This window comes from Eublepharis macularius, chromosome 5 (assembly GCF_028583425.1).
Source record: "Eublepharis macularius isolate TG4126 chromosome 5, MPM_Emac_v1.0, whole genome shotgun sequence".
In the NCBI taxonomy this organism is placed as follows: domain Eukaryota; kingdom Metazoa; phylum Chordata; class Lepidosauria; order Squamata; family Eublepharidae; genus Eublepharis; species Eublepharis macularius.
In genome coordinates this window covers 60,439,960-60,466,792 of record NC_072794.1, presented here as the reverse complement: position 1 = coordinate 60,466,792, position 26,833 = coordinate 60,439,960, and the positions used below count along the sequence as shown (strand labels likewise).

The window sequence follows — 26,833 nt, the reverse complement described above, 5'->3', positions numbered from 1 at the left end:
AAGCTAAACTCATCAGTTAAGTTCAGATGAGGAAGAAGCACAACAAGAACAGGAATTTGCAAGCCAAAACTGGGGTTGTGAAATATGGCAGCATCTCTTGTAAATGCTGACCTGATCCATACCTGCTGTGCTTAAGCAAGACCGCTCTATCCTGTTCCCTACAACTACATCCGTGGATCAAAAATGCAGTGCTTTCCAATGGGATTAGTTTACTCTTTAAACTGGGAGTCATCAAGTGCTAAATAATCAACAGATGAACAGCAGAAGAGAATATGTATATGCTCCCGGTCTCCAGCAGTGACTTAGGCTCCTATAATCCAAGGATGAACAATAGCAATCATTTCTGGACACCTTATTGTCTTCCTTCAGGAGCTCTCTTACTTGATGAAATTCACAACTATTTCCCCTTGTTGACTATCTTTATTCTGTATGTAAGCATTGATTTAATTCTGCTGGAAAAAGAGAGAATCACAAAGCCAAGCTGTCACTCTTTTTAAGAGAAACAAAGCTAATAAAAAGTGCCAGACTGCGTTTCCTGCTCTTCCCCTTCCTCAACATGCTGAGATTGGACAGGGTTAAATGTAGTTATAGTAGCTTCGCTGCATTGTGTTGCTAGCAGATTGTAAAACAAAACTGAATAGAATGAGTGCAGGAACTTCGGTCTGACTTCCTGTTTGTGATCTGCTGATGGAGTCAAGATGACTGTGAGATCTTTATGGTGTGCATCTGTGCTGTCGCTCCTTAGTCTTACTCCACCTCTGTGGGCCACTGAAATTTCCTGCAGAAATGAAGATGGCAAGCCAGTTGACTGGTAGGTAGACAGATCAGTATTTGGGGGGAAGGGGTCAAAGCAAAAGCAGACGTTGTACTAGAAATGACATCATGTCGCTTGACCACTCAGCTCTAAGAATAATTAGTGAATTTATCTTAAAGGCTGCTAAGGATATCCTTTGAACTGCATCTAGAAAATGAAATATAGGTTACTGAAATCTGATTAGTGTTCTGTGCAATTTAGGCACATCGTTACATTCTGACTAATTGCAAAATAGTCCTTGATTCACAGAGGACTTGTTTCTTTTGATCAAGAGAAAAATAATTATGCATTATAATTGCAAGCCTTAGGGAAGCAGAAGCCTTAAAAACAGCACGTACTTCTCACTGAATCTCATAGACATAGCTTTTTCACCTTCTGTGATTCTAAGAAAGCTGGTAGTTCTTTCTTGATGCCCGTTTGAATCTAAATTTTTCAAAAATATCTACAGTGCAATCATTTTTAGAGTAGACCACATCATTCTCTTGATAATCTTAGTCTAGTGAGAGAAACTAGACTTTGTAAGTTAGTTGACTTGTATTGCGGCTAAGCAGGGATAGGAGAGTTCTCATCATGAGGATGATGTTGTTCAGGGCTGAGGGAAGTTTTCTGACCTGGTCAAAACCCTCTCTATCTGTCAATACAGTTACGGCAATACTCATGCAGGATTGCCAGGTCTCGGGGGGGGGGGGGCAAACTGGGAGATGGGAGGCATGGGAGGGGAGTTGCATAGGGGGGAACTTAACTAAGCTGGAGACTGATTTTCACTCAATCAGCCCCCGGCACAACCCATTACTTCTGCATCGTGCCAGGAACAATGTCCATCCTGGTGCTATGCAGGCATGCATGGGGGTGCTCTAGAGCATGTAGGAGCACACTCCACCTCCACCACCACATTCCCGCATCTTTCTAACCCCACCCCCCTCGCCAGCCAGGTGAGAGGTGGCGGGTGATGGGGGCTGGGGATGGGGAGAAATCCTACAATTGGTACTTAGCCAAAATGATGTTTAATTAGGACAGGGTAGCATTTCTTGAAGTTGCAGTAGTTTTCAGTAGTTATCTTAGTTTTCAAAGCTCAGCTTCTCCCCACTATTCCTCACCATATGGGCAAAATAGAGTCTCAAGGTAATGATAGTCCTGCCTAGTTTATGCCAATCTAAGGAGAAGAGCAACTTCAACAGCACCTTCTTCATCCTGTCCTGGGAATGTATACTCTCTCCTTGGAAAGTCTGCCCCCCCACCCCACAGCCATTCTGATCTTGCTTCCTCAAGAGTAAGAGAAATCTAGACATTTGGCTGTTTCCTTCTCTGCCCCTTGATGTATGACATTCCAGCAAGTTGTAAGATGGCAAATCTATTGTCCTACTTTGGCCAAAGCCATTAGTATCTGTAAGTACTAAAGCATCCTTTGCTTGGGGCCAATGTCTCATCTTCCAGCCCCCTCCATTCTGCCAGTTATGATTTTGCTGCCAGGCTCCAACTCATGGAAAGAGTATAGTTATAATGGGGTGAATTTAGGGTGAAGGGCATCCCTCCATATTCATCAGAAAGTATAAATAATTAATATTATAAATATAAATGACCAGGTTTTTTTTTAAGAATAAGCATTAAGGGATAATTTTTGATGCATATAAAAATATGAATCATAAAAAGCCGCACTAGAGTAATCATTTGTGTGATGACTATTTCAATTTCTGCTTGGTTATACTTAGAAAATTAGCCAATTGTCCTGAAAACAATGCACAAAAGTAAGCATGCTTTTAACTGTATATGAAGTCAGAGGCTTTGCTCACATAGGCATATTAATTATCAGCTTACTGAATAAATAGGTGAATCCATTGCAACCCAAAGGCTCTAGAACAAGAGGGAACATCTGTTCTCCAATTCAATGTGAAAGATTTACAAAGTTTCTTCTGCCTTAGGGGTTAAATATGCTTTTCATATTATACAATTATAGTAGGGAACACTGAGGCTATTGCAAGGGTTATTTAAAATTCATTCTCCAGCACGCATTGGAATCCACTCATGTCATGGAATAATGTTTGGAGGCAGGCAACCTGGGCCGAATCCACACTTCCCTACCTTCCGGTTTTCCTGCACATTTTTTGTGCTGGATTCTATCCCGCAATGTCCCAGGCTGTGTTCACATTCCCTTTCCTTACTCAGTCAGCATCGTGCTAGGCTTCATTCACATCCCTGGGAGAAAAGCAGTATAAGGGGTAGATCTAGATCCACTGTCACCGATGATGACATGACTTTTTAAAAAATTTAACGAAAGATTTCCGCTATATCGATTTTCCTCTGTATTGCAAATACGTTTGATTCATAGACAACTGAGACCGAAGTAGCATTTTCTGTTGGTCAGAGAGCCCCAGGAGAGCACAATGGGTCACTGAAAAAGATTGCGGACATTGGTGGGACACAGGTGTTCGCATGGCCAATTACCACAGACTACTGTGTTACCGCTCAACTATATTTATAGGATAGCGATTTTTCACTATACCAATAATTTTAATTTTTTAAAAAAAAACCTGGAAAGAGTCAACCTTTGCAGCCATAATCCGCTTATCTAGGCAATCCGCTTATCTAGAAATTATTTAGGCTGTCCTTCAGCGGTAAAACATTATTCACTGTAATAAAAATGGCAAACCCCCAACCTGATGCCTCCTTGGGCTTTTTACAACGCCACTTCCCAAACTGATTGGGAATTTAAATGGGATTGTGCAATAGCACTAGGAAAGCACCCTTAAAAAAAAATAAACTGGACAGGGGTATGGGCATGTCTTGGACAGAGTTGGGAACATAAGAATTCCTTGGCAAAGAGGGACAATGTTCTGTAAAGGCAAGAAACAAGGAAGTGGGGGTGGTTAAGAGGGGGTGGTCTCTTTGTGAACCGCTTCTATTTGTTCACACCCATGGTGAGAACTGTGCAAGAGAAGCGTTGGAAAGCATGACAAACTCGTCTGTGGCGCAGCGCAACAGATGCGAAAGAATGGCGGGACTGAGGTGAGAGTATGTGAACAGCCCTCTGAGAAGCGCATAAATGGCAGGAAAATAGTGGCAAACTTGAGCCCTGTGGATTCGGCCGCTGTTGCAGTGGTGCAGAGCCAAGCAGCTTTCAACAACATGTCACTGAGCCAACTGAAACATTAAGATGTTCGAGGAAGAAACATTTTCTTTCAAATCTGAGTAATAAAAACATCTTTCCCATTAGCAATGCCATTTCTTAGTTGTTTTCAACCCACAAAGTTACTGGTTTCCAAATGTGTGTTATGCAGAGCAGAAGTGAAACTATTCTGTAAAAAAAAACCCAAACATTTTGAGCAAGCTCTGCGTCCTCTGAAGCAGATGCACTCACCACTAGCAACATGTCTTAAGCCCTGTTCACAAGTTGCAGAGAATGCATGTACAACCCATGTTTAGTATGCACTTGGTTTTTCTTTATATGTGCATTTGTTAAGTTCAATGCATGTACAGCTGAACATGCAATTTTCACATTTATCCAGGTACTGGTCCCCAGTTTCATTTGTAAAGTGAATGCACATTGGCTCTTTATCACAAATAGATGTACACACTTTAGGGATGCCAGGTCTCCCTGGCAACCAGCAGAAGATCAGGCAGGTGGGGCAGCATGGGAGTGTAGTACTTACCTTGGTAATTCGTGTGTGCGCGCAAAGTGCACACCTCCATGTCCTGCCATGATGATGCCACTTCCAGAAGTGACGTCATTGCATGGGAGTGGAAAAGTGCATGCCCTTTGCTGGGGCCAAAATTCTGGGCTGATTCTTAAGAAATTTGACCTGGCGTGAAGCGCTCAAGCTCCCTCACTCCCCAGAAGTAATATCACTCCCCATTTCCAGAAGTAATATCACTACAGCCAGGCCTTTTTTTCTGGGAAAAGAGGTGGTGGAACTCAGTGGGTTGCCCTCAGAGAAAATGATCACATGGCTGGTGGCCCCACCCCCTGATCTTCAATCGAAACTCCCCTCTGTCTGGAGATCAGGGGGCGGGGCCACCAGCCACTTGACCATTTTCAAGAGGTTCCAGAACTCCGTTCTACCACGTTTCAGTTGAAAAAAAGCCCTGACTGCAGCAGGGCACATTTGCCCAGGCTGTCAGCCAATGGCAGGAGGTTGCCAGGGGGCTTGCTTCCTCCTGCCGACCGCCAACAATTGACAAGCTGAGGAGCAAACCGGCAGGAGTTTGCCCACCACTAACCCTAACACACATTCACTATAACTTGTAAATCAACTTTGGTAGAAAGGTTAAAGAAATTCCAGCAGGTGCATTTCATAACTGTACTAATTACAAAGCACCTGTGCCTAAATTACTGGTTTAAATGGTGCATTATTTTGATCTGATAGGAAAAACTGTTTCTCTAAAGCACATGAAAATTACAGGATGAATTTACTTGAACTCATTCTTCTACAGAGGAAATAGGATCTTCAAATCTATGAGATATTTAATGAATACAGAAACTGTCTTAGAGGTCACAACATAATGTTACCCTGTAGCAGTTTCTGCATTCATGTACTCCTTGATAATGTGACGTTTTCCACACAAATACAGTTTCCTGTGGTTACTTCATTGCCACTGCATCTGCTGATTAATTGCAGCAGCAATGGGGCTTCCACATCCAGGTTTTCACACATTTTCTCTGCACCAGACCCTCATGGCTGCCATTTCCCCCTCATAGTAGAGAGATTTTAAAAAAAGAAATGGATATTGCTAGATTGCTAGTGTTATCAGGGATGATGCCAGGGTTTCCGGCACCCGAGGCCGAGGTTGTGCGCATGCACATGCGCGCGCACCCGAACTGCGTGATGATGTCATGTGTGACATTATCACGCAGCACGTGCTGCAGCTAGCTGGCCCCTTTGGTGCGGCGGGTGGCTGGGGTGCGCGGGTGCCGTGCACTGCCCCAGACACCTGCCACACGTGGTCCGTGGCTGTTGCACCTGGCCGGGGGGCGTGTGCTGGTGGTGGCAGCAGCGCAGGGCAGGAGGGCTGGGAGGCTGCAGCAGCTGTGGCTTCCCATCCCTCCCACTTAGCCACCAGCTCCACGGCATGTGCCTCCCCCCCGGCACCCCCTCTGGCCCCCCATGCTCAAGGCGGGGGCCTACCTGCCTCAATGGGCGCACCGGCCCTGAGTGTTATAATATTCTATGATCTATTGTCACAACCTCCTAGTTCCCAGTTCTCATTTACACACAGCCCCAAAGGTCTGTGTAGCCCTTTTCAGTTGGGGAATTATAAGGAGAAAGGTGTATGCTTTACATTTCCCCTGACAATCCTGAAATGAAGACTACAGACTGACTTTTTTTATATGAAAGCTGGGAACTAGTACATTGTTGGAATAGATGATTAGAATGTTATACACTATATCAATGTAGCAATACCAGTTTTTTTCTTTAAAAGACCTCCAGTGTAAGGGGGAAATGACAGCCATGTCAGGCCGGGAGGGGGGGGGAATGACACTGGGGCAGAGAAAATGGCATTGCTGTGGGAAAGATCCACACATTCCTGGCCATATGGCAGCCACTCTGTCTTTGCTGCAGTCTTTCCAAGATGATTACAGTAAAGCAGACTTTGGGAACATAGCAAAGAAAACCTGGCAAGTGCATGAAATCACGCAGATACAGAAAATAAACTTGTTTTACAATATCATCCAATCTAAGATAAAATGTTAATAGCTCACTTTTTTTTTTACTATATTCCGTCGCATAGACACAAGTCTAGTTTAGCCATTAGGGATCTAAGAGAAAAAATAAGCAGCTTTTCTACAGCTTTCCTCTCCAGCTACCTAGATACAACCATTTTTACCACAGTTGACCCAGCCACTGGCCATTGACAAGCATATTCTAATGCACAAAAAGTTTGACGAGCCTCATTGATCATACTCATCTGCATTAATAATTTCACAACTGATAGCCTACAAGAAAAAGAAGTACTGCTCTCTAGTGTAAAAAAAAAAGTATCTGAGAGTAGTCGCCTGAATGCAACTCTTATTCATCATAGCTGATGCCCTTTGACAACTCAGTGAAAAAACTTACACAGATTTTATTTGGAATGCATTCACTATCCTCAAACTAAATAAGCAAGTGAGCATAGTATAGTGTCCTCACACAAAAACAAAATGGTTTATGGTGGCAGAAGTCAATGCGTTTTGCCACAGCCAGGGCCTGTTTCAAACACTAAAAGCCTGAAACCTGAAGTGAATGTTTTTAGTTGATTTTCCCACCCCATTTTGCGCAATTATTAACTCACATCATTTCAGCTTGTTATCAGATCAACTTTCTGGTGGAAAGAAAGAAAGAAAGAAAGAAAGAAAGAAAGAAAGAAAGAAAGAAAGAAAGAAAGAAAGAAAGAAAGAAAGAAAGAAAGAAAGAAAGAAAGAAAGAAAGAAAGAAAGAAAGAAAGAAAGAAAGAAAGAAAGACTATATTTTTCCAGAGCACTTTATGATGCTTTTCTGAAAAAACTCTTGGACATTTTTTTTACCTCAGTACCCCCAATACTTTCTATTGTCTGGGACAAAAAGTAACCCATTAACAAATTCAAATTATTTTTCTAGAATTGTTTTATGCCTTGTGCCCTAAAAGATACAAAAACTAGAATTGTTAGGGCATACAACTATTCTTATCTATCTTATTTTACCTTATTCAAAGCAGATAAAAATTCATACACTATAAGAAATTAAAAACATTCATAGTTCAAAGACTATTCATAGTAGCCATACAAACCATAACAAATTATGTCTACATTAACCAGTACCACAGCCCAAGCTCTGTTCACAACCTGAGTTTGATCCTGGCGGAAGGTGAGTTCAGGTAACCGGCTCAAGGTTGACTCAGCCTTCCATCCTTCCATGGAAGGATAAACGTGGTTGGTAAAATGAGTACCCAGTTTTCTGGGGGTAAAGTGTAGATGACTGGGGAAGGCAATGGCAAACCACCCCGTGAAAAGTCTGCCAAGAAAACATCGGGATGTGACGTCCCCCCATGGGTCAGTAATGACTTGGTGCTTGCCCAGGGGACTACTTTTACCTTACCTTTTAACTATTCCCTTTCTTAGCAGTAATATTTTTAAACACTGTTCCTCACAAGCAAAAAGGTATGCTTTCATGATTGGAAACAGAAATTACATCAATACTTAATCCTCTTCGTAGCAATCTATAGGCAGTTTCCTTGGACAACCTGTGCTTTTGTGGGCAGATTACTGATCAGGGACCTACATTGCTTCCGTGGCTCCAAATGTTTACACAGAAGCATTATCACCTTGCGGTTTCTCACAACTTGACTTCCTAAAATTCCCTTCAGGGAGCCAACAATTATTGCTGTGTACAAGCTGTGTGGGTGGGAGGAGTCTAGGAGAGAAGTTGTGAGAAAGAAGCTGTCCCTCCTGGAGCTTTACTGGAAGTATCCCCTGCCCAGCCAATGATAGATAAGGTGGGCCTGCAGCTGGTAACACCTGGAAAGAACAGGGGATTTGGATGTCTAGCAGTTGTCTGGCTGAGGCTAGTGCTGCGTTCTCTGAAGCAGAGTCCCTATAGCAGCTGGTAAAGACTAAGGAGTGCAGTTCCCACAACTTTCTTAAAATTTGGGATGGTTAGTCTGATAAATTATAGATCAACCAACCATCAAATTGCACTTTTTTTCTACAACTGCATGAGCAATCCTAAGCAGGTCTACTCAAACCTATTCAAGTCTATTCAACAAGGCTTACTCTCAGGAAAGTGTTCTTAGGATTGTACTAACAGTGTATCAACTTAAAAAAAAAACTATTTTAAACAGTTTTCTAAGAAAGTCTGAGACGTTTATTAGACCAGCATAGAAATATTTCAAATTAAACACTTTAGCTTTTGTACGCAAGCCTAATAAATAAGTTATCCAATTATCACAAAGAAGCATCCCACCTTTATCAGAGTCACCTCCTATCCTCAAGTTGTTTTTCAGATTTTAGCTTTCCAATCATCAAATTGTACAATTAATTAACCATTGCTCCTAGCAATGATTGAACTAATCTCTCTTTTCCTTTTTGTTGTTCTGCTCCACCATTCCATATATTATTGTGATTAATCTTTTTTTTCAAAACAGCTGACTTATTTTCGGATTTTTTTTCATGACATCAGTTCTCTTATATGCCATCTCAGACTTTTTATAAATTCTGTGCTCTAATCTGCTCCTTTCAGATAAAAGTATTTCTTTGAATTCTTTTGGTGTAACTACAGTTGTAACATCCACTCTTGTCTATAATTTTTTGAGCCAGGTCTATAATCAGAGCAGGTATTTTGTCTGAAAAATAAGTTGGGATTTTAGCATGCTTCTTCCCCTGCCCCTATATTGATAAAGTTAGTTTTTTTACCATTAAACAAAGCAACTAAATATAGTGCATAATAAAATCAATTACTATCTAAAGGACCACCTCCTCACATATGTCCTCTTATTTATTAAGTTATTTATTGGACTTATAGTCCGCTTTCCCTGCAATGCAGGCTCAGAGCAGATCACAACCCAATTAAAATACAATACAATATACAATAAATAGAAATACAGCTAAAACAATTAAAACTAGTAGCAAAATTCAAGACAAACGGAAGATTTCACAGCCTGCATAATCACTGGGTCCAGGGGGCTGATGTACAACAATGAACTAAAGACCTGGAAGGGGTAACCCTCCCCCCCTCGGTAGGAGGCCGGGGGAGGCCCACCTGCCTCAATCACCAAAAGCCTGGTGGAACATCTCTGTCTTATAGGCCCGGCGGAATGCTAGAAGATCCCGCTGGGCCTGAGTTGTCTTAGAGCCAAACTACAAGTGATGCCTGACACTAGTTGGACACTTGTCAGCTTCCCTCAAGTTTTGATGGGAAATGTAGGCAGCTTTGCGGAATGTTGGACAAGTGACAGTTGAAAAGTCCATTGGAGAGCAGTCAGAGAGCCAAGCTGCAAGACCAGGACGCCTACATTTCCCATCAAAACTTGAGGGGAGCTGACAAGTGTCCAACTAGTGTCAGGCGTCACTTGTAGTTTGGCTCTCAGACAGAGAGTTCCACCAAATTGGGGCCAGGGCCAAGAAGGCCTGGGCCCTGGCCAAGGCAAGGCAAGGCACTTCCCTGCTGAGTGAAGTGCCCTCCAGGGTATATAGGGTGAGAGGAGGTCCTGAAGGTATGCCGGTCCCAGTCTACTAAAGGCCTTAAAGGTCAAAACCAGCACCTTGAACGTGGTCCAGAATTCCACCGGGAGCCAGTGCAGCTGGCGAAAGACAGGTGTTATATGAGCCCGGAATGGTGTTCTGGTCAAAAGTTGCGCCGCTGCGTTTTGGACCAGCTGTAGTCTCCAGAGCAGGCCCAAGTGCAGCCCAGCATAGAGTGAGTTACAATAGTCCAGCCTGGATCACTGGATCACTGTTGCAAGGTCACGAGGTGAGAAATAAGGGGCAAGCTGCCTGATCTGGCAAAGATACTAAAACACCAATCTGGCAACCGCCATGATCTGGGCCTCCATAGGTAAAGAGGCATCCAAGATCACACCCAGGCTCTTCACTGTCGAAGTGGGCGTAAGCAATGCCCCATCGAGAGGTGGAAGCTGGATCCCTGAACCCAACAGCCCACAGCCCAGGTACAGGACCTCCATCTTCGTTGGATTCAACTTCAGTCTGCTCTGCTTTAGCCATCCGATCAGGGCCTCCAGAGCCCTGGCCAGATCATCCAGAGTGGTATCTGGCCATCCATCCATCAACGGATAAAGTTGGGTGTCATCCACATATTGATGATATCCCAACCCGAAATTCTGCACCAGCTGGGTAAGGGGGCACATATAGATGTTAAACAACACTGGGGAGAGTATCGCCCCCTGAGGGACACCACACACCAAAGGGTGGCATGATGATAACTGGTCCCCAGCACCACCCTCTATCCCCAGCCATGAAGAAAGGAGACTAGTCACTGTAATGCTGTCCCATGAATCCCCCCACATTGGCAAGGCAGTGGGTCAAAAGCTCATAATCAACCATGTTGAACGCTGTGGTAAGCTCCAATAAGACCAGCAGCGCTGACCCGTCTCGATCCAGCTGCCCGCGGAGATTGTCTGTGAGGGCGACCAACACCATCTTCGTCCCACGGCCAGGGCGGAAGCCAGACGGAAATGGATCCAGAACGGAGGAATCTTTCAGGAATACTTGGAGCTGGTCTGCCACTGCCTGCTCAATCACCTTGCCCAGGAACAGGAGGTTCGAAACTGGGTGGTAACTGGCCGGATCAGTGGGGTCCAAAGATGGTTTCTTCAGGAGAGGCCACACCACCACCTCCTTCAATGATCCAGGAAAAACCCCAGAGCTAAGGGAGAGATTGACAATGGACCCTGAAGTCCCTCCAGGCTGGCTTTCACCAGCCAGGATGGGCAGGGGTCCAGGGGGCAGGTGGTGGGCCTCATTGCTCGCAGGGTCCTGTCAACCTCATCCTGGGAGAGCAGACTGAATTGATCTAACACAGATCCAGAAGACGCCCAAGGGGCCTCCAGTTCCCTTACTGTATCTCTCGTGGCCGATGGGTCGCGGTGAAGAGATAGGATTTTACCTGCAAAATAGCTCCCAAAGGCCTCACAGCTAATATCTGAATTAACAATTTGTTGATCTCCCTGTGTAAGGGTGACCCAAAGACCAAACTACTTGAAATATTTTTTCCAGGTGTGAGCTTGTGGATGCGATAGAGTCGGCATAATACTCTTTCTTTGCCGACTTCACCACCATCTCATAAGCTCATTTCATAAGCATCCTATAGGATGTTCCTGTCTCCTAGCCACGAATTGCAGTCTTCAGGCTGCTACAAACTGGCTGTTCCCCACTTAAGGTAACCAACCTGGTATCAAGCAGAACCCCCTCTTTTTCTATTGTAGCCCCACTCTATGGAACACGCTTCCTGAGGAGGTCATGGGAATGCCTTCTTTAGAAATCTTCAGGAAATACTACAAGGCCATTTTATTCACCAAGGCTTTTAACAGAGTATAAAGGGAGGGATGGGGTATAAAGCAGAGGTGAGTCCCTGGGCTTTTCTTTTATTGGTTTTAAATCGTAATGTTTTAACTGTGAGATGTATGCCACCTTGAAACAAAAGGAAAGGTGGGATACAAATATTTTAATTAAATAAATAAATTTATCTATCAGTTTGTGAGCAACTGTTTCACCCAAAATACAAAAGATGAGATCCATAGTAGTAGCTGTGTTAATTTCTGCAGCCAAACCATTGTTCAATAAGCTTTTGCGAGCAAGAACAAACTTCATTAGATGCATCAAGTGTTCTGTTCAATAGGCAGAAATATACACACAATAAGCAGAAGAAATTGTGCTGCTGCAGAGAAAGGTCAGAAGACCAAGTTTCCCAGGACATGAGTGCTTTACACTACATTGCCAAAGACAAAGATCAAAGCTGGATCTTGATTGAATTTTCTTTACCTGTGCATCACAATAATGTAACACACCTATATCCTGGGAAACTGGGCCTTCTGACCTCTCATTGTAACATATATACATCTCTCTCTCTCTCTCTCTTTCTGGCTATTGAATCATACATCTGACAAAATGGTATTGACTCAGGAAAGCTTAAACCACAATAAATGTATTAATCTTTAAATATTAATCTTTGTTGTTTTTATAAAAGATCACTTACCCAAAAATGTATATAATGCTAAATTAATCAGATTTAATACATCTCATGAATGTTAATTGAATGGCTTCATTTAATGGACTAGGATTATAATTTCAATTCCCACTGTAAAGTTTAACACTTTAAGAAAGGCATCCAAGATAACACACTTCTTCAGAAACTTCCAAGTAAAGTTGGCTATTATTGTATGTGTCTGATAATCCTTAGTATATGCAGAATTCTACAAAATCAATCACAAATCCCTACTAGCAGCTCAGAATCTGAAATTAGACAAGACAAAATTCCAGTGTGGTAACCAAGTTAATCTACTCCAGCTAAAACAAAGTCTAGTGCCACCTCTATTTCTTGTGACCGAAGCTTTTGTGAGCCACAGCCTGCTGTTTTAAATGCATCTGAAGCAGGCTTTTATTCACAAAAACCTAGGTTACAATAAATGTGTTAGTCTTGAAGATGCCACAAGACTCAGTTGTTTTGACAAATGAAGGACAGCTAGAAGGAAAGAAAGGATGGGAAAGATACATTTACCTTGGGAGCCATTCCTTCATTTTGCACAGAATAGATCTGGACTTGGAGCTAGGATTGCCAGTCCCCCTCTGGGGGTGGTAGATACCCCACTCCCACCCCCACCCCCACCCCCACCCACCCGGCTGGTGGAGGGAAAAGGGGGAATGTACCTCCCAGGCTGCACTCCCTGGCAGCAAGATGCACTCCTGTGTGCCACAGTGCTCCCACACTCCACAGCAGCCCAATTCAGGCCAAATCAGGCCTGATTCAACCTGAATCCAGTCCAAACTGGGCCACTGTGGAGCATAGGAGTACTCCAGGGCCCGTCGTGCTGCCCCAGTCATGCTCCTGCGCTCCGCAGCAGTCCAATTCAGCCCTCTGCAGAGTACAGAAGCACTCCCAGGGGCGGCACACTGCCTGTGTGATAACATCACTTTCCAGAAGTGACCTCATTGTGCAGGCCGAGAACACCAGTGCCAGTTCTCCCACCTCCCGCCCGGAGGGGTAAGGGGACCTGGTAACCCTACTTGGAGCAGAGATCACCTCAGAAAATGTAACTTCTTGTAGAAGTAGAAATGCTACCAACAGAGCTGTCCTATATTTTACACAAAGAAATTATATACTAGGCCTCAAGCCAATTTAATTCTTCCTTTCTAATTATCGTGCAAGTACAACTGCTGTTGCTTATATATGCTTCTTTGTACTGGTAACACCCTCATCAAAAAACAAATCCATAAAAATAACCACCTTATCTTCCTCTTAATTCATTACATAAAATTGCCACTGATGCATGTTATGTAGGTTGCTGCTGTGCCACCAGAACACGTACACTAGTTCATCTATACTATGATCTAAATGTACATAAAAAAACCTTTCGGAGTGGATATATTATTAACTCTTTATAATTTGCCATTAAAGTACCAATTCTATATGTTAGGTACCTTCTTTGTTTTATGCTCGTCTTATTATTTGCAAATATATATATATATAAGTCAATGCTGATTTTTAAAACTTTTTTAACAGGTACATTATTTATAAATTACCGAAGTATATGAGACATGAAGCTGCTGGATCTGGGCTAGAATATATGATTATGGATTCTCTCACTGTAGTCTGGAAACTGAGTAAAAATTTGATCAACATGACAAAGAGTGCTCTGGGGCAAACATTACAGCAGCTCTACCAAGTTTACGAGTCCAAGGCAAGTGATAATAAATATAAAATGAAGCAAGCTTGAAAAACTTTCTTAAAACCCAGAGTGAAATATCTGTAACAAAACAAGGGAGTGTTTATGAGAACTGTCTATCATATGATACATGTTGTTCTTTTTCAACCTGGTTAATGACTAGTAGCAAATCAGCATATTCACAATGATATACAGTATGACAGAAAGCATTTCCCTGGGATGGGTGAATATATTTATTTATTTAAAATATATCCCACCCTGTCTCCATAGACTTAAGGAAGCTAACAAAGGAACAAGAAGTTGTAAGGACACAAAATTATAACAAACATGTTAAAAATACAGCAGATCTGCCAGATCCGTTTCCCTTTCACCAAATGGCCTCAGAATGCTTCCTGAATATAACAAATGAAGGCATTCTCTGCACCATTATGGTAAGCAATTCCAGAGGATTAGACCTACCATAGAAAAGTCTGTGATTTAACTAGTGCCATACAGATGAACCCACAGGCGAACAGATGACTGAAGAATGTGTAGCAGGTCCATGGGAGTATACTAGGTGATACAGTTCAATAAGACTGAGAGCCCTAGGCCTGTGAAGGACTAGGGATAATTACCAGCACTTTGAATGGAGCCTGGAAGCAGATGACCAGTGCAGCTGATGCAGCACAGAAATTACATATTCCATGTGGCCGCCCCAACAGAAGTCTTGTTGCCTTGTTTATATAGTAGGAAGATGCTTCCATTGTGACTGATCAAAGCCTAGTCTCAAATTATAGCTTTTATCATGAAATGAAGCAGTACACTTCAGTAGGTATACTCTGGCATATTAGCATAGTCCTAGGCAGGGCTTTTTTTCAGCAGGAACGCGGGGGAACGGAGTTCTGGAACATCTTGAAAATGGTCACATGGCTGGTGGCCCCCGCCCCTGATCTCCAGACAGAGGGGAGTATAGATTGCCCTCCACACCGCTCGGCGGCGTGGAGGGCAATCTACACTCCCCTCTGTCTGGAGATCAGGGGGCGGGGCCACCAGCCATGTGACCATTTTCTCTGAGGGCAACCCACTGAGTTCCACCACCTCTTTCCCCAGAAAAAAAGCCCTGGTCCTAGGGGATGTCACCAATTTATTCTTCTGAGAGATTAAGTCCTTGTAGATGGTAGGCAGGCTGGAGTAATTTTCTTTTACCAACAAATTTACCATTGCATAATATTAGTTTAACAAACAATGCTTTTGCTTCAGAAGAGATTATTATGTAAATAAAATTAGTACCATTGGTCATTGTCACTAATGCACCAGAAGGAGGAAAGACTACATAATCTCTTTTCTAAAATTATACACTCATCTAACTTTCTCTTCTTTTATCTTTTTTGTAAGAATTAAGCAACAAGACCCCAAATCTATGGATCACAAGGAAAAATGTGTTCCCAGCCCTGAGGGAAAGCAAACAAAATTGGCAAATACCACACAATAGATGGGGGCGGGGGAATAAAAGAAGCAAACAAGGGCAATAAAACAAAAAATCAATTTGAAGTGTTGTAAAAGAGAAGAGTCTGTTTTCTACTCAGACTTTGGGAGACAAACATGTTTGATGGTTGAGGATCTGTGTCACTGCTTAAAACACCAAACTCAAATAGCATAGTTTGCCTCAGACCTACAAACCTGAGAGTTTCTTTTACACCGTATTCAAGATGTGTCTTGCTGAATATGATTAAGATCCATCTAGCTGGGCATTCTTTGCAAGAGTTCCAGCAACCATCATACATTTAGTGGCCCACCAGAAATTTGCCAGTGGTCCATTGGTGGACCTCAATCTATGTTCTGCCTAGTCCTGTTTTAAGACCCAAAGCCATTTCACATAGAGGGATGAACAAGTTTATCAGGCCTCATTGTTCACCTGAGCTGTGACATTTCCCTGCAGCAGTACATTATAGGAGAAATCCTTCAAGAAATTTTTTCCACCATTAATGATAAGCTTCTGAAGAACCTTATGGATTCCTAGAATGCAGTTTGAAAGCCACTAATTTAGAAAAAAGGGCATTTTTACTTTCATTTTAGATGAACTGGAAGCTTGGCAGTGCAATCAAAAGTGGACGTATACCCTTTTAAGCCCATTGACTTCAATAGGGTTTCACTCTGCTTGAGACTGCACTGTAAAACAAAACATACAAAATGGGAACTCTCTTTTCATTTGTTTCAACACATTCCTATAGCCAACATTACTAATGCACCACTGTTGGCTAGAAGATGCATGTAGCTCAAAACTAGTGACAGAAGACTGTTCTTTCCTTTTAAACTCAACACAATTTTGGAAAATATTTGTTTTTAGAAGAACAGCACTGCATATGTGATGTACAATGATGGTCCACCAGGCAAAATGAATTACAGCTGGAAACATGGGCATACGAAAGGTAATTTACTTTGAACAGCTTCACTTCCTCTATAGATGAGCATATCTTCTATGTATCCTGGCTAGTCCATTTTTAAGCCGTTAAACTAGACTTCAAAGAACGTCCAGTCAGTCTGATTTATTGATCACTTAACATCTACCACTGCCAATGGAAATATAAGTTGCTTATCGTTCAAATTGCAATGAGCAATGTTTATGGAATTCATTTATATACTTATTTAAGCTCTGGTTCCACATTCCTGCCTTAAACCACTATTTGCCTTATCACATATTGGAAGGCATTATCAAATGACTGATAAAAATATCTTATGTCTTGAAAAATCCCATAGAGTAAATTTACTCAACATCCTGACTGGTTATAGTCTGATCCAGAAATTTTAACATATACACTATTATAATCATTCACCTCCTGGATTGTCCTGTGTTTACAAGAAAGTTTAGAACATAAATGATTATAATAGCGCAACAGCCAGCAACATGTTGATCCAACCATACTGACATGAATAGGAAATAATAAACTTATATCACCCTCTGAACTGAGACTATAAATTACAAAATGCACAGTGACTTCTTCACCCAAGCAGTTGCACAGATACATGTGCCCAGATCATATGCTTAGAAGCTTTTTGGTGGCACCGACTAAAAAGGTTGCAAGGGTAATCAGTGGTGAAAAAATTATATCGGTGGCTGCAGTTTCATATGTCACTGAACCCACATTTTCCCATATTTAAAAAATCATGTAACATTCATGTAACATTCATTCCCTAGGGACATGTTAAAAATATTTACAGCAATGGATAAAGAATGCATTAAAAAGAATTTCTAATCAAACCATTTTAGAGAGTAGAAATGGCTCCGCAACTCCTTTAAACAAAAAAATAAAGAGACAATTTGTGTGTGGGGGGGGTGCCTTATAGTGTAATCCTAAGTAGGGCTACTCAGAAATCTATTCAGTTCTATTCAGTGGGGCTTATTCTACTGATAGCAGAGGTGACAAGATCCGCTTAGAAACTGTTGATCTTCTGCCCTTGCTTGTCAGTGAGAAGAGTATTCTATACAGAAGGACATATATGAGGTCAGACTGATAAAACAATAGTGTGAAAAGAAGAATGATTGTAAGCCATTTTCTTGTATATCCAGATATTTAAATTATATAACTGGAATGAATCCAAAACAGAGGCCTATGACGTTGGTGCTCATAAGAAATTCCTATCATGTCTTTCTACATATCAGTGATGACCGCAGAGCACACTTTCAAAAAGATACATCCGTGACCTCCTTTCCTGATTGTTGTTAATAGGTATCTCTACTGCTCATCAGAATTTTGGTAGTCCATAAGTAGTAGGTTGAGTAATTCATTTGTAACTTTACTTGTGACCATTTGTAGACACAACGAAAGCCTAGAAATGAAATTGTTCGCTTTACTTCCCTGAAGGATTCTTGATTGGCATTGGTCAAAATAAATTAGGGCCATTTCCACACGGCTCCACACTGCTCGTAACAACCCAGAAGATCACATGACGTTGCGCAAATCTCACAAGAGAAAACGCGATCTTCCGCGTTTTTTGCGCGATCTTCCGGGTTGTTACGAGTAGCGCGGAGCCGTGTGGAAATGGCCCAGGTTCTTTTTATCTTCATTTTCTTAGCTGCCTAATGAACATTGTAAGCTACCAGTAAAGGTTAATTGATAATTACTGATAGGCTGAGGAATAAATGTATCCGTACCAAAGAAAAACATTATAAATTGTGTGTTCATATAACAAAGTATTGGCAGTAAGGAAGGTAGGAAACAATATTATGCAATGGGTATGATTGTACTCCCCTTTAATGATGCATCGAACCAATTGTCACTGTTACTTTTACATTCTCTTTCTCTATACGCAACAGGGTTTCTGCTTTTGGACAAATCCCAAGGTTTCTGGGTAATTCACAGTATTCCGGAATTCCCTCCATTTCCTCAGAAGGGTTATCACTACCCCCCCACTGGACAGAGAAATGGACAGACAGCAATTTGCCTAACATTCCAATATGATCAGTTTGCAAAAATAGGTAATGGAAAGCCTTCTTATACATACACAAACCTACCTCTATGTTCTTTTTTGTTTATTATCACTTATATGATTGGTGTTTGGTTTCAACTGATCAAAGAGCTAAACTCACAGTTAGTAGAATGAAACCCCTGGTTTTAAACTGTGACTAGGCACCAAGTGCCACTTGTTAGCACTTCACAAACTGCAAGTAATCTACAGACAACTAGTGGACTTTGCATGCCATTTTCAGACACACTGCAAATGGCAGGCCACTACCAGACAGGTTAAAGTTAATATTACAGCTTAAATAAATCATGATAACTCAAGATCGTGTCCCACAAGAAGGCTTTGGGTATAGGTCAAGAGCAAAACACAGAACTGGGGAGTGAATCCTCACCATTCAGGGTAATGAGCCCCCCCCCCCCCCACACACACACACCAGTCTCTCTGACTAACCCTCAGCTGTGAGACCGAGGGACAAATCTCCAGCCCTACTTGGTATTAACAAGAAGTCAAACCTGCAAGGTAGGACACTTGCAGAATGAGTTCCACATAGAGCTGCCAGTCCCCTGGTGGGGATGAGGGATCCCCCACTTCCAGCTTCTGTCCCCTGCTACCACTCATCTGGCTGGCATGGGGAAAAGATACAGGGAAAGGGCCCAGGAGCTCCACCACTCCCACTTGTTCCGGAGCCTTCTTTTGTCATGCCAGGAATGATGTCATTTCTGGCACGACAAACAAAGTGAAAGGCCTCAAGCGGTGCTATTTGCTTAAAATCAGCCTTAACTTCCTTTGTAACACCAGGAATGACGTATCCCAGTTTTAAAGCCAGGCAACCTGGCAACCCTATTACTGGGTGGGTGTATCCAAGGCAGGCCAGGGGCACTGGGTCTAGACTGATACCCCCAAACCTCAATAACACCACAGAAATAGTATTGATAAAGCTTATTAAAGAAAAGTGCAAAATACAATTATAGAAGCAGTGCAAAATAGGAAAGAAAATAATAGACCTAAATAACTATCCTAAAACACTACACAGGCATTAATGCTCTGACAGTCTAGGGTTGCCAGGTTGGGAAATTCCTGGAGATTTTGGGGGCAGAGCCTGAATAGAGTAGGGTTTGGGGAGGGAAGGGGCCTCAGTGGGGTATAATTCCATAGAGTTCACCCTTTAAAGCAGCCATTTTCTCCAGGGGAACTAATCTTTGTTGCCTGGAGATCAGCTATAATTCCGGGAGATCTCCAGCTATCACCTGGAGGCTGGCAAGCCTATCTGACATGGATGTTACTTTGTCAGACTAGAGTCCAGAGTCCAAATAGATTCCAAAGTCCAGAATCCAAAAGACAAGAGCACAAGAAGACAAGTATCCACCACAGCCACACAGGGTAGGGAACAGCCTAGAATGAAGCCCTCGCTTCATGGCCCCACTGCCTGCAGCTAGCCTAATCCTGCTAAACCAACCAGAGGGGTTGTTTGTATCTCTGCAGCTGACACATACTCAGCTCTCAGATCCATTAACTGTCAGCACCTGTGCCTTGGTTCCATCCCATCCATATCTCTCTGGGAACTGCAAAGTCATAGTGATAGTACTTTTCCAGAAAGGGCCTTCTAAATAACTTACCTAGGCCAGAAAGCGTGAACGGGAAACTTGAAAAGGCCAAGAAACTGACTTAGTAAGGCCAGTTTCTTGACAGAATGTGATCGTAAATCAAATAATTCTTTCTGCACTGCCATCGATGGATTTGGTAACCTGATAACAAACACTTTTAAAATTGCCTTACTCTTTTTCACATGTGCAGTGCGCACAAATAGTGGAAGAGCGGCTGAAAGAAGTTTAAAATGGCCTTGTGAATTCAGTCTTAGTCTTAAATTTTCTGTGCAAATGTATAAAACTGTGATATTAGTCACTCAAAAAAATCAAGAACTGGGCTTGCCTTTGATCCAGATTGCCACAAACAGAATGGGACTTTCTCATTTTTCTTTCCTAATGCAGCCCCTTTACTAAAATGCTGCTCCTGAGGGCCAAACTACATGCTATTATTTGCCTGTTGCCTTTCCATATTGGGACTAAGGGTACATCAGGTTGCATTGATTTCAGAGTCCAGCATCTGCCCACTTCATGGTCAGTGGAATCAATGGTACTTAAATGTGCCCGTCTTTGACTGGATCATCTACTATGAGAACTCTGGAGGGCTACTGGGAACAATTAAATCAATAAAACATATTTTATGAAGCAAACCACAAAGCATTTAAGCCAACACATTTAATTCATGTGAGTCAAATTCATCAGATAAAATAATTTGTAAATACATTCTGGTACCCTCATACATAGACGTATCAACCAGAATATTTGATGGGACCCTGGCTGGCCTGGCTTTGAGAGAGCTGAAGGCAGTGCTTAGGAATCAGCAAAACTTACCTTAGCCCTAAAAAATTCTGCTGCCCGAAAACATGATGTTGGCTTTGGAAATACTGATGCTGCTGCAAAAACTTTATTCTTTTCATCCTCAATTGTTGTGCTGGGTTAATGCTGTGATTTGTGGCCTTGTTCTGATGTGGATGTTGAAAGTCCCCTTTATAAGAACTGATTCAAGTCTTTCCTGGGCCAATTCATATAATGTGGAAGCTGTCCAAAACTACTTCACATAACCCTGTTACTGCCCGTCCAGCCCAATAGAGATTATCTACACCAGTGCCAGTGGCCATAAGAAACTCCCTCCACACGATAGGGCACCAATATGGCTTTGCAGATATTACAGCCTAAATAAATCATGTCGAATGTTTCAGGGCAGCCTAGGGCATGCCTTGGCACACTTATCTGACAGTAAGCCTTACTGACCGAAGAGATTTATGCATAGGATCAGGCCTTATGATCAGTTGATCATCAGTGAAGTGCAGACATGAAGTAAGTTTGGGGAAAGAAAAATGTGTCACTTGGAAATAAGGAAGAGCATCTCAGAACTAGGTCCCAGGCACTCTAAACTGGGAAGATGGGGGGGGGGGAAGTAGTTGCCTAAAACAACATGGACAGCATGTCATGGGAGAAACCCATGCCAAAATGACTGCTGATCGTGGAGAACCAATGTAGAAGAAGGACAGGAAATCAGCAGTATCACATATCTTGGAAGGTCATATCCAGTCAATCTGTACAAAGGCCATTTACAGGCATTCTTCAAAGTTTGAACAGAATTTAACATTTCCCCTGATTTTCTTTAAAACAGTCTTGGCTAACTTCTTTTTCATTTTTTTCAGACAAACAATTGTTATGCTACAATCCAAATGTATACAACTGTTCCATCCCAAAGATTTTTTGCCCGGAGCTGTCCAATCTGCAAGAGCTGTGCAAAGGATCAAAGCTGCCTCCAGTCCCTCAGAAGCAGTGCCTCTCCAAACTCCACTCAGCCCAAGGAGAAAGTCTCCTGAGCTTTGCTAAAACACAGAGTTATCATGAGGGTAAGATAATCCATTGAGAAGGGGTAACATTTGTGGAGAAATAGAAAGGCTTTTTTAAAAGGAGGAACACAGGGGACTGAAGGCCAGAAAAATTATACATCCAGCTAGGGAACAGCGTAAAGACTTAGGCCCAAGCTAGATGTGCAGGTTTTTAAATAGCTGGAGAATTGCTGTTAAAAAATAAAAGAGAGCCCAAATGGCCTCAGAATGCCTCCACAGGGAAAAAAAGAGCTCCTCCCTTCTCCCTCAAACCATTTCTCAGGTCAAAATAGCACAAGAGGAAGCCCCCCCCCCTTTACTGCTCCACATGCACAGAATACTCCACATGGAGCAGAAAAAACAAGGGAAAAAACCTCCCTCCTGTGCTATTTTGATATGTGGAAACAGCTCAGGGAACCCAGACCCAACTCTTTTAAAACCTGCACATCTAGTTTGACCCTTAGATGCTCTTAATAAAGCCAAGAGTGCAGTCGAGTAAGGTGGAAACATTAGAACTGGTTTTAATGAAACTGAAGTGGGAAACATTGTTTTGTGTTATTTTAAGATTGTGAGAGTTTGAGTGTTGCCACAGGGTTCAGGATGACGGAGAGAAACATACCAGACTGACTGGTTTTCATCATAGGATAAACACATGAGCCTTATGTGAATGGTCGCATGAAGTTACTTCACTCTACTCAGTTTCTCCTCTTACCAAATCCTACGTGTAGGTATAAAAATGAATTTTTAACATGAGGAGATAGACATTCTCAATCTTGTTATAAAAACTCCTGTAGGATAGAAGATCTCAAGGGCTGCATTGGTATAGGGTATATTCATGGAACACATAAGTATACCCTGTTATTGCTTGATCTCAAATCATTTTCCATGGGGCTCTTACTAGGAACTTGTATATCTTGGCTGTATTTTAAATTAGAGATTTATCTTTACTTGACACATATGCATTATGTGAATTTTCCTCTAACGAGTAGAATTGTGACATCCAAAGAGATCAAGAAGGAAACGGTGAGCAAGCCGGAGGAGGAATGGGATCATGCAAGTGTTGCTTTAGTGTTGTTAGGTCCTGTTTAATTCTTAAATAAAACTAGTATTTCAGGGAATTTGTTTCTGTAAGAAGTTTCAATATCCTGCCTAAGAAAGGAGTGTTCACTTGTCAAAAATAATGCTGAAAGGTTTATTTATTTGTTTGTACCAAAATAGGCTTGAGAGACATGATATGGGGGAAATAAACCACTGGAAGAGGCATGGCTGTTATTAGTTTCAAGCTTCCTTCTTGAATAAGAACCGCTTCCTCTTGTGTTGGTTCCTTTTGTGCCATGCATGTTGCATTCCAGAGTGGGGTGGAGGCAGCTAAATTCCAAGGCTTGGGAGCAGGACCACCATCCCTGGCCAAAGTATCTCATGGTATTGAGCCTGTCCAATTGCACTGTCATGGCCAGCTGATTACAGGGGCAAGTGAATTAAAGGAAGAAATGCTGCAGCTTCTCTGCCGAACCAACTTCCACAGGTGGGAGTGTCTTACATTCATCCACCCCGTTGGTGCAAGCCTAGCTGCATTCAGACATGGGATTTAATAGGCAGGGAATGATTTGCAGGGGAAAAGGAAGCCTTAATGAGGCTGGTTGGAAGAGGAAATGATGGTACTTTTCAGTGAACCATCTGCAACTAAACAGAGGTGCTTCCACACTTGCATCATCTCTCCTGCATCCCAACAAGCCTAGAAGACCAGCCAAGAGGTGATATGTTGATGAACTGCAGGAGCTGGATCAAATTGTGACACAGGGACCTGCCGGCCATCCCCAAATACACTCTCTTAAAATGTATAGATAAACTACTTGGTAACATTCCAGTTATTTTAAACAAAATAACAGATATTCCCACCAAACCATCAAAGCTGGCAATTGCCTTTTTTTGGACACATTTAAGATTTTAAAAGTAAAAATCTGAAAAGAAATAATGGATGCTATGATGGACCCCCCCCTTTCAGTCCCCCACTGTGAGGCAGATTTTCCTGCCAAAATTCAGTTTTCCTGCTTTGGCTGAACAGTCTCAAGTAGAGTGTAAATCTTTGTGGTCTGAAAGTCTGTCTCTACCCCCTCCTGACAGTCAGATATAATTTGGGGTTATTAGCCCAGTCCAGGAACTTGATGGGGAGAAGCAGAAGCCCTCTTTCTTGTTGGAAATAGCACTGGAGACTGTATTAATGTTCAAAAGGAAACAATAACTTTATTTAACAGACAAGGATTGGATAAGTGTAGTCAGGGAATGAAAGTGATGAAGTAAAATTTTGTTGGTAATACAGAATACACTTTGAATAACAGGCCAAATAGTTTTCTTGAAACTTAGTTTCCTAAATTCTTAGCTGTGAGAGGTGTTTTATTTAACATTTTAGTTACAGAAATGTTTCTTCACAACATTTCCTATGACAGCTAAGGTTTCTGAAGTTAGTTTAAAACTGTTTTCCATTCACAACAGACCAGGGGTCCTCCTCAGAGCCAATCCCCCTTTAGAAACTGGGCAGGAATTAATCTTCTCTTAAGAAGATATAACCCTTCCTCCTTTGTCTTGAAAAGGAGTCTAACCTACTACCCAATCACTCTTGCCCTTCACACTCCCAGTTCTATGGTGTTTCTGTCAAGTGGGCTTCAGCTTCTGCTGTCACTTATACTAAGAATTCTTAAATTTAATTCTTCTTCAAGACAGTGATGTTACAGTAAAGGAAAAAAAATCCTCTTTCACTTCAGAGGGGAACCTGTCTGACCTTCCCTGTCAGACTTACTCACAAACTCACTCTGAGCAATCCTGACAGAAACCAACTGTCAGCCCTTCAGCCAAGTTCTACCTGACCAATCAGAGAGGAAGGAGCAGCCTGTCACTCAAGTTCTCTATTCCAAGCAAGAGTTAACGCTTTCCCTCCCAGCTTTCTGAATGCTGCACTTAAGAAACCTGCTTTCAAGTGCAGTTGTCACAGAGGGGTATTCTTCACAATTGAAAATGAAGTAAATGTAACAAGCCAATCCAACAATCATTTCTTACTTTTTCCTATTTACCAGATATCTACTTAACCTGGATGGCTCCAAAACTGAAAACAGATTTGTTAGTAGAATCCTGGCAGCGTAAGGGACGTGAATTCTTCTCAAATTGCTCTCTTCCTTACCATGTCTATAATGCAAATCTAATCAAGACACCATGGAATTCTTCCTTCTCCACATATGATGATCATTCTAAGTGGTGTGTCTCAAGAAGGTATGAAGACCAGTGGACATGCATTGGAGATCTAAATTATGCACCTCAGCAGGCTAAGAGAAGTGGTGGCTTCATTTGCATGCAGAATCAGCATATTTACAAAGCATTCAGGCAACTGGTTTACCGTTATTACGGTTGTCGGGTCTCATGAATTTGCACATGGGTCAAGACTGTTGTGTAAATTATTCTTAATAATCTCAGATTTTATTATTTTTTAAAAAGATGTTTCTAGTCTTCATTGTGTTGAGAATATTTTTCAGATGGTAAATAAGATGCTAAACAGTCTTGGGCACGACAGCAGGAGAAAACAGTATGTCTCTTTGTTCCTATCCATCTACCTCTGTTACCCTCTGACATTGCACCTCTTTTTTCAATCCCTAATTCTTTTTTTTAATCCTACGCAGTACACACTCTACTTTTTGCTAAGAGTTTATATTCCATATGGTCTGTAATATTAAAATTTAAAGTTATGGAAGTTTATGCAGGCACATGTGATTTCTTCTGAATGTAATTTGTTCTGAGTGCAAAATTGGAGGGCTGAGGTTAGTGCAGAACATGGGGTTCCTTGGTGTATAATTTGAGCTGGGTTTTTAGCTTTGAGTATTCACTGCTTGAAGTGACTATAAAAGCAGTTCTTGTTTATGAACCTCTGATCTCCAATGCATCTGCCAATTACATATAAACAGCATTGAGACACTCCTTTCCAAGGTAGTTCTACCTGTAGGAAAAAGGTCACTTCAGTTTAACAGCTTGTTCTTATGTGACTTCTCATAAGAGAGGATCCTAGTGAAAGTTCTTGTTAAAGGGGACCAAGATGAAAAATGAATATATGTTCTCTTCATAGAGACTTTGATCTTTTGTACTTGGTATATATACTCCAAGTCAAAAAGTCAAGTGAGAACCAGCCTTTTAATAGATGTAAGTTCAGTTTAATAAATGGTTTGGATCTTTAAAATCCAAAATGAAAAGTATGATTTTCAGCCATCTTCTATATGGGTGGGGAGATACTGAAAAGAAGTGTCCCCCAGTTACAAGGGGTTAGCAAAGACTTCCTCTACCTTCTCTCCTCAGAAATACCAAAGGCGGGAGAATGAAGACTACCAGGTACTTTCAAAATGAAGATCCATTCTTTAGGGGCAATACATTTCATCTTAACTCTTCTAGCTATTCCTATCTGTATTCCAATCTCCACAAAAATTTTAAAAATTTTACTTCACTGATACCGTGCCTTTCTTCCCAATGGGGACCCAAAGCAATGTACACCATTCTCCTCTCCTCCACTTTACCCTAACAACAACCCTGTGAAGTAGGTTAGACTGAGTACAGCATTGCCAACCTCCATGTTGGAGGGAGTTCTTCTGGAATGACAACTGGTCTCCAGTCTATAGATCCATTCATAGGGCACAGAGCAGACTCTATGGCATCATTCCCTCACTGAACTCCATCTCCCCCCTTCCCAAACACTGGCCTCTCCAGTTACCACCCCCAACTCTCCCAGAAATTTCTAAGCCAGAATTGGCAACCCTACATGGGCAGTTCAG

General features: G+C 42.0%; 1 protein-coding gene across 1 annotated transcript; it reads left to right on the top strand.

Moving 5' to 3' along the window:
- Positions 1 to 651: 651 nt before the first annotated feature.
- On the top strand, positions 652 to 25,730 carry DNASE2B (deoxyribonuclease 2 beta). Its single transcript, XM_054981445.1, has 6 exons — positions 652 to 811; positions 13,996 to 14,173; positions 16,485 to 16,566; positions 18,453 to 18,614; positions 21,849 to 22,049; positions 25,100 to 25,730. The coding sequence occupies exons 1-6, from the start codon at positions 699 to 701 to the stop codon at positions 25,441 to 25,443; spliced, it is 1,080 nt and encodes a 359-aa protein (XP_054837420.1). The 5' UTR covers positions 652 to 698; the 3' UTR covers positions 25,444 to 25,730.
- The last annotated feature ends 1,103 nt before the right edge of the window (positions 25,731 to 26,833 follow it).

Coding starts and splice junctions, on each gene's coding strand:
- DNASE2B (XM_054981445.1), top strand. CDS start 699: ATGACTGTGAGATCTTTATGGTGTGCATCTGTGCTGTCGCTCCTTAGT. Junction 812..13,995: donor GATGGCAAGCCAGTTGACTG/GTAGGTAGACAG, acceptor CTTTTTTAACAG/GTACATTATTTATAAATTAC. Junction 22,050..25,099: donor AACACAGAGTTATCATGAGG/GTAAGATAATCC, acceptor CCTATTTACCAG/ATATCTACTTAACCTGGATG.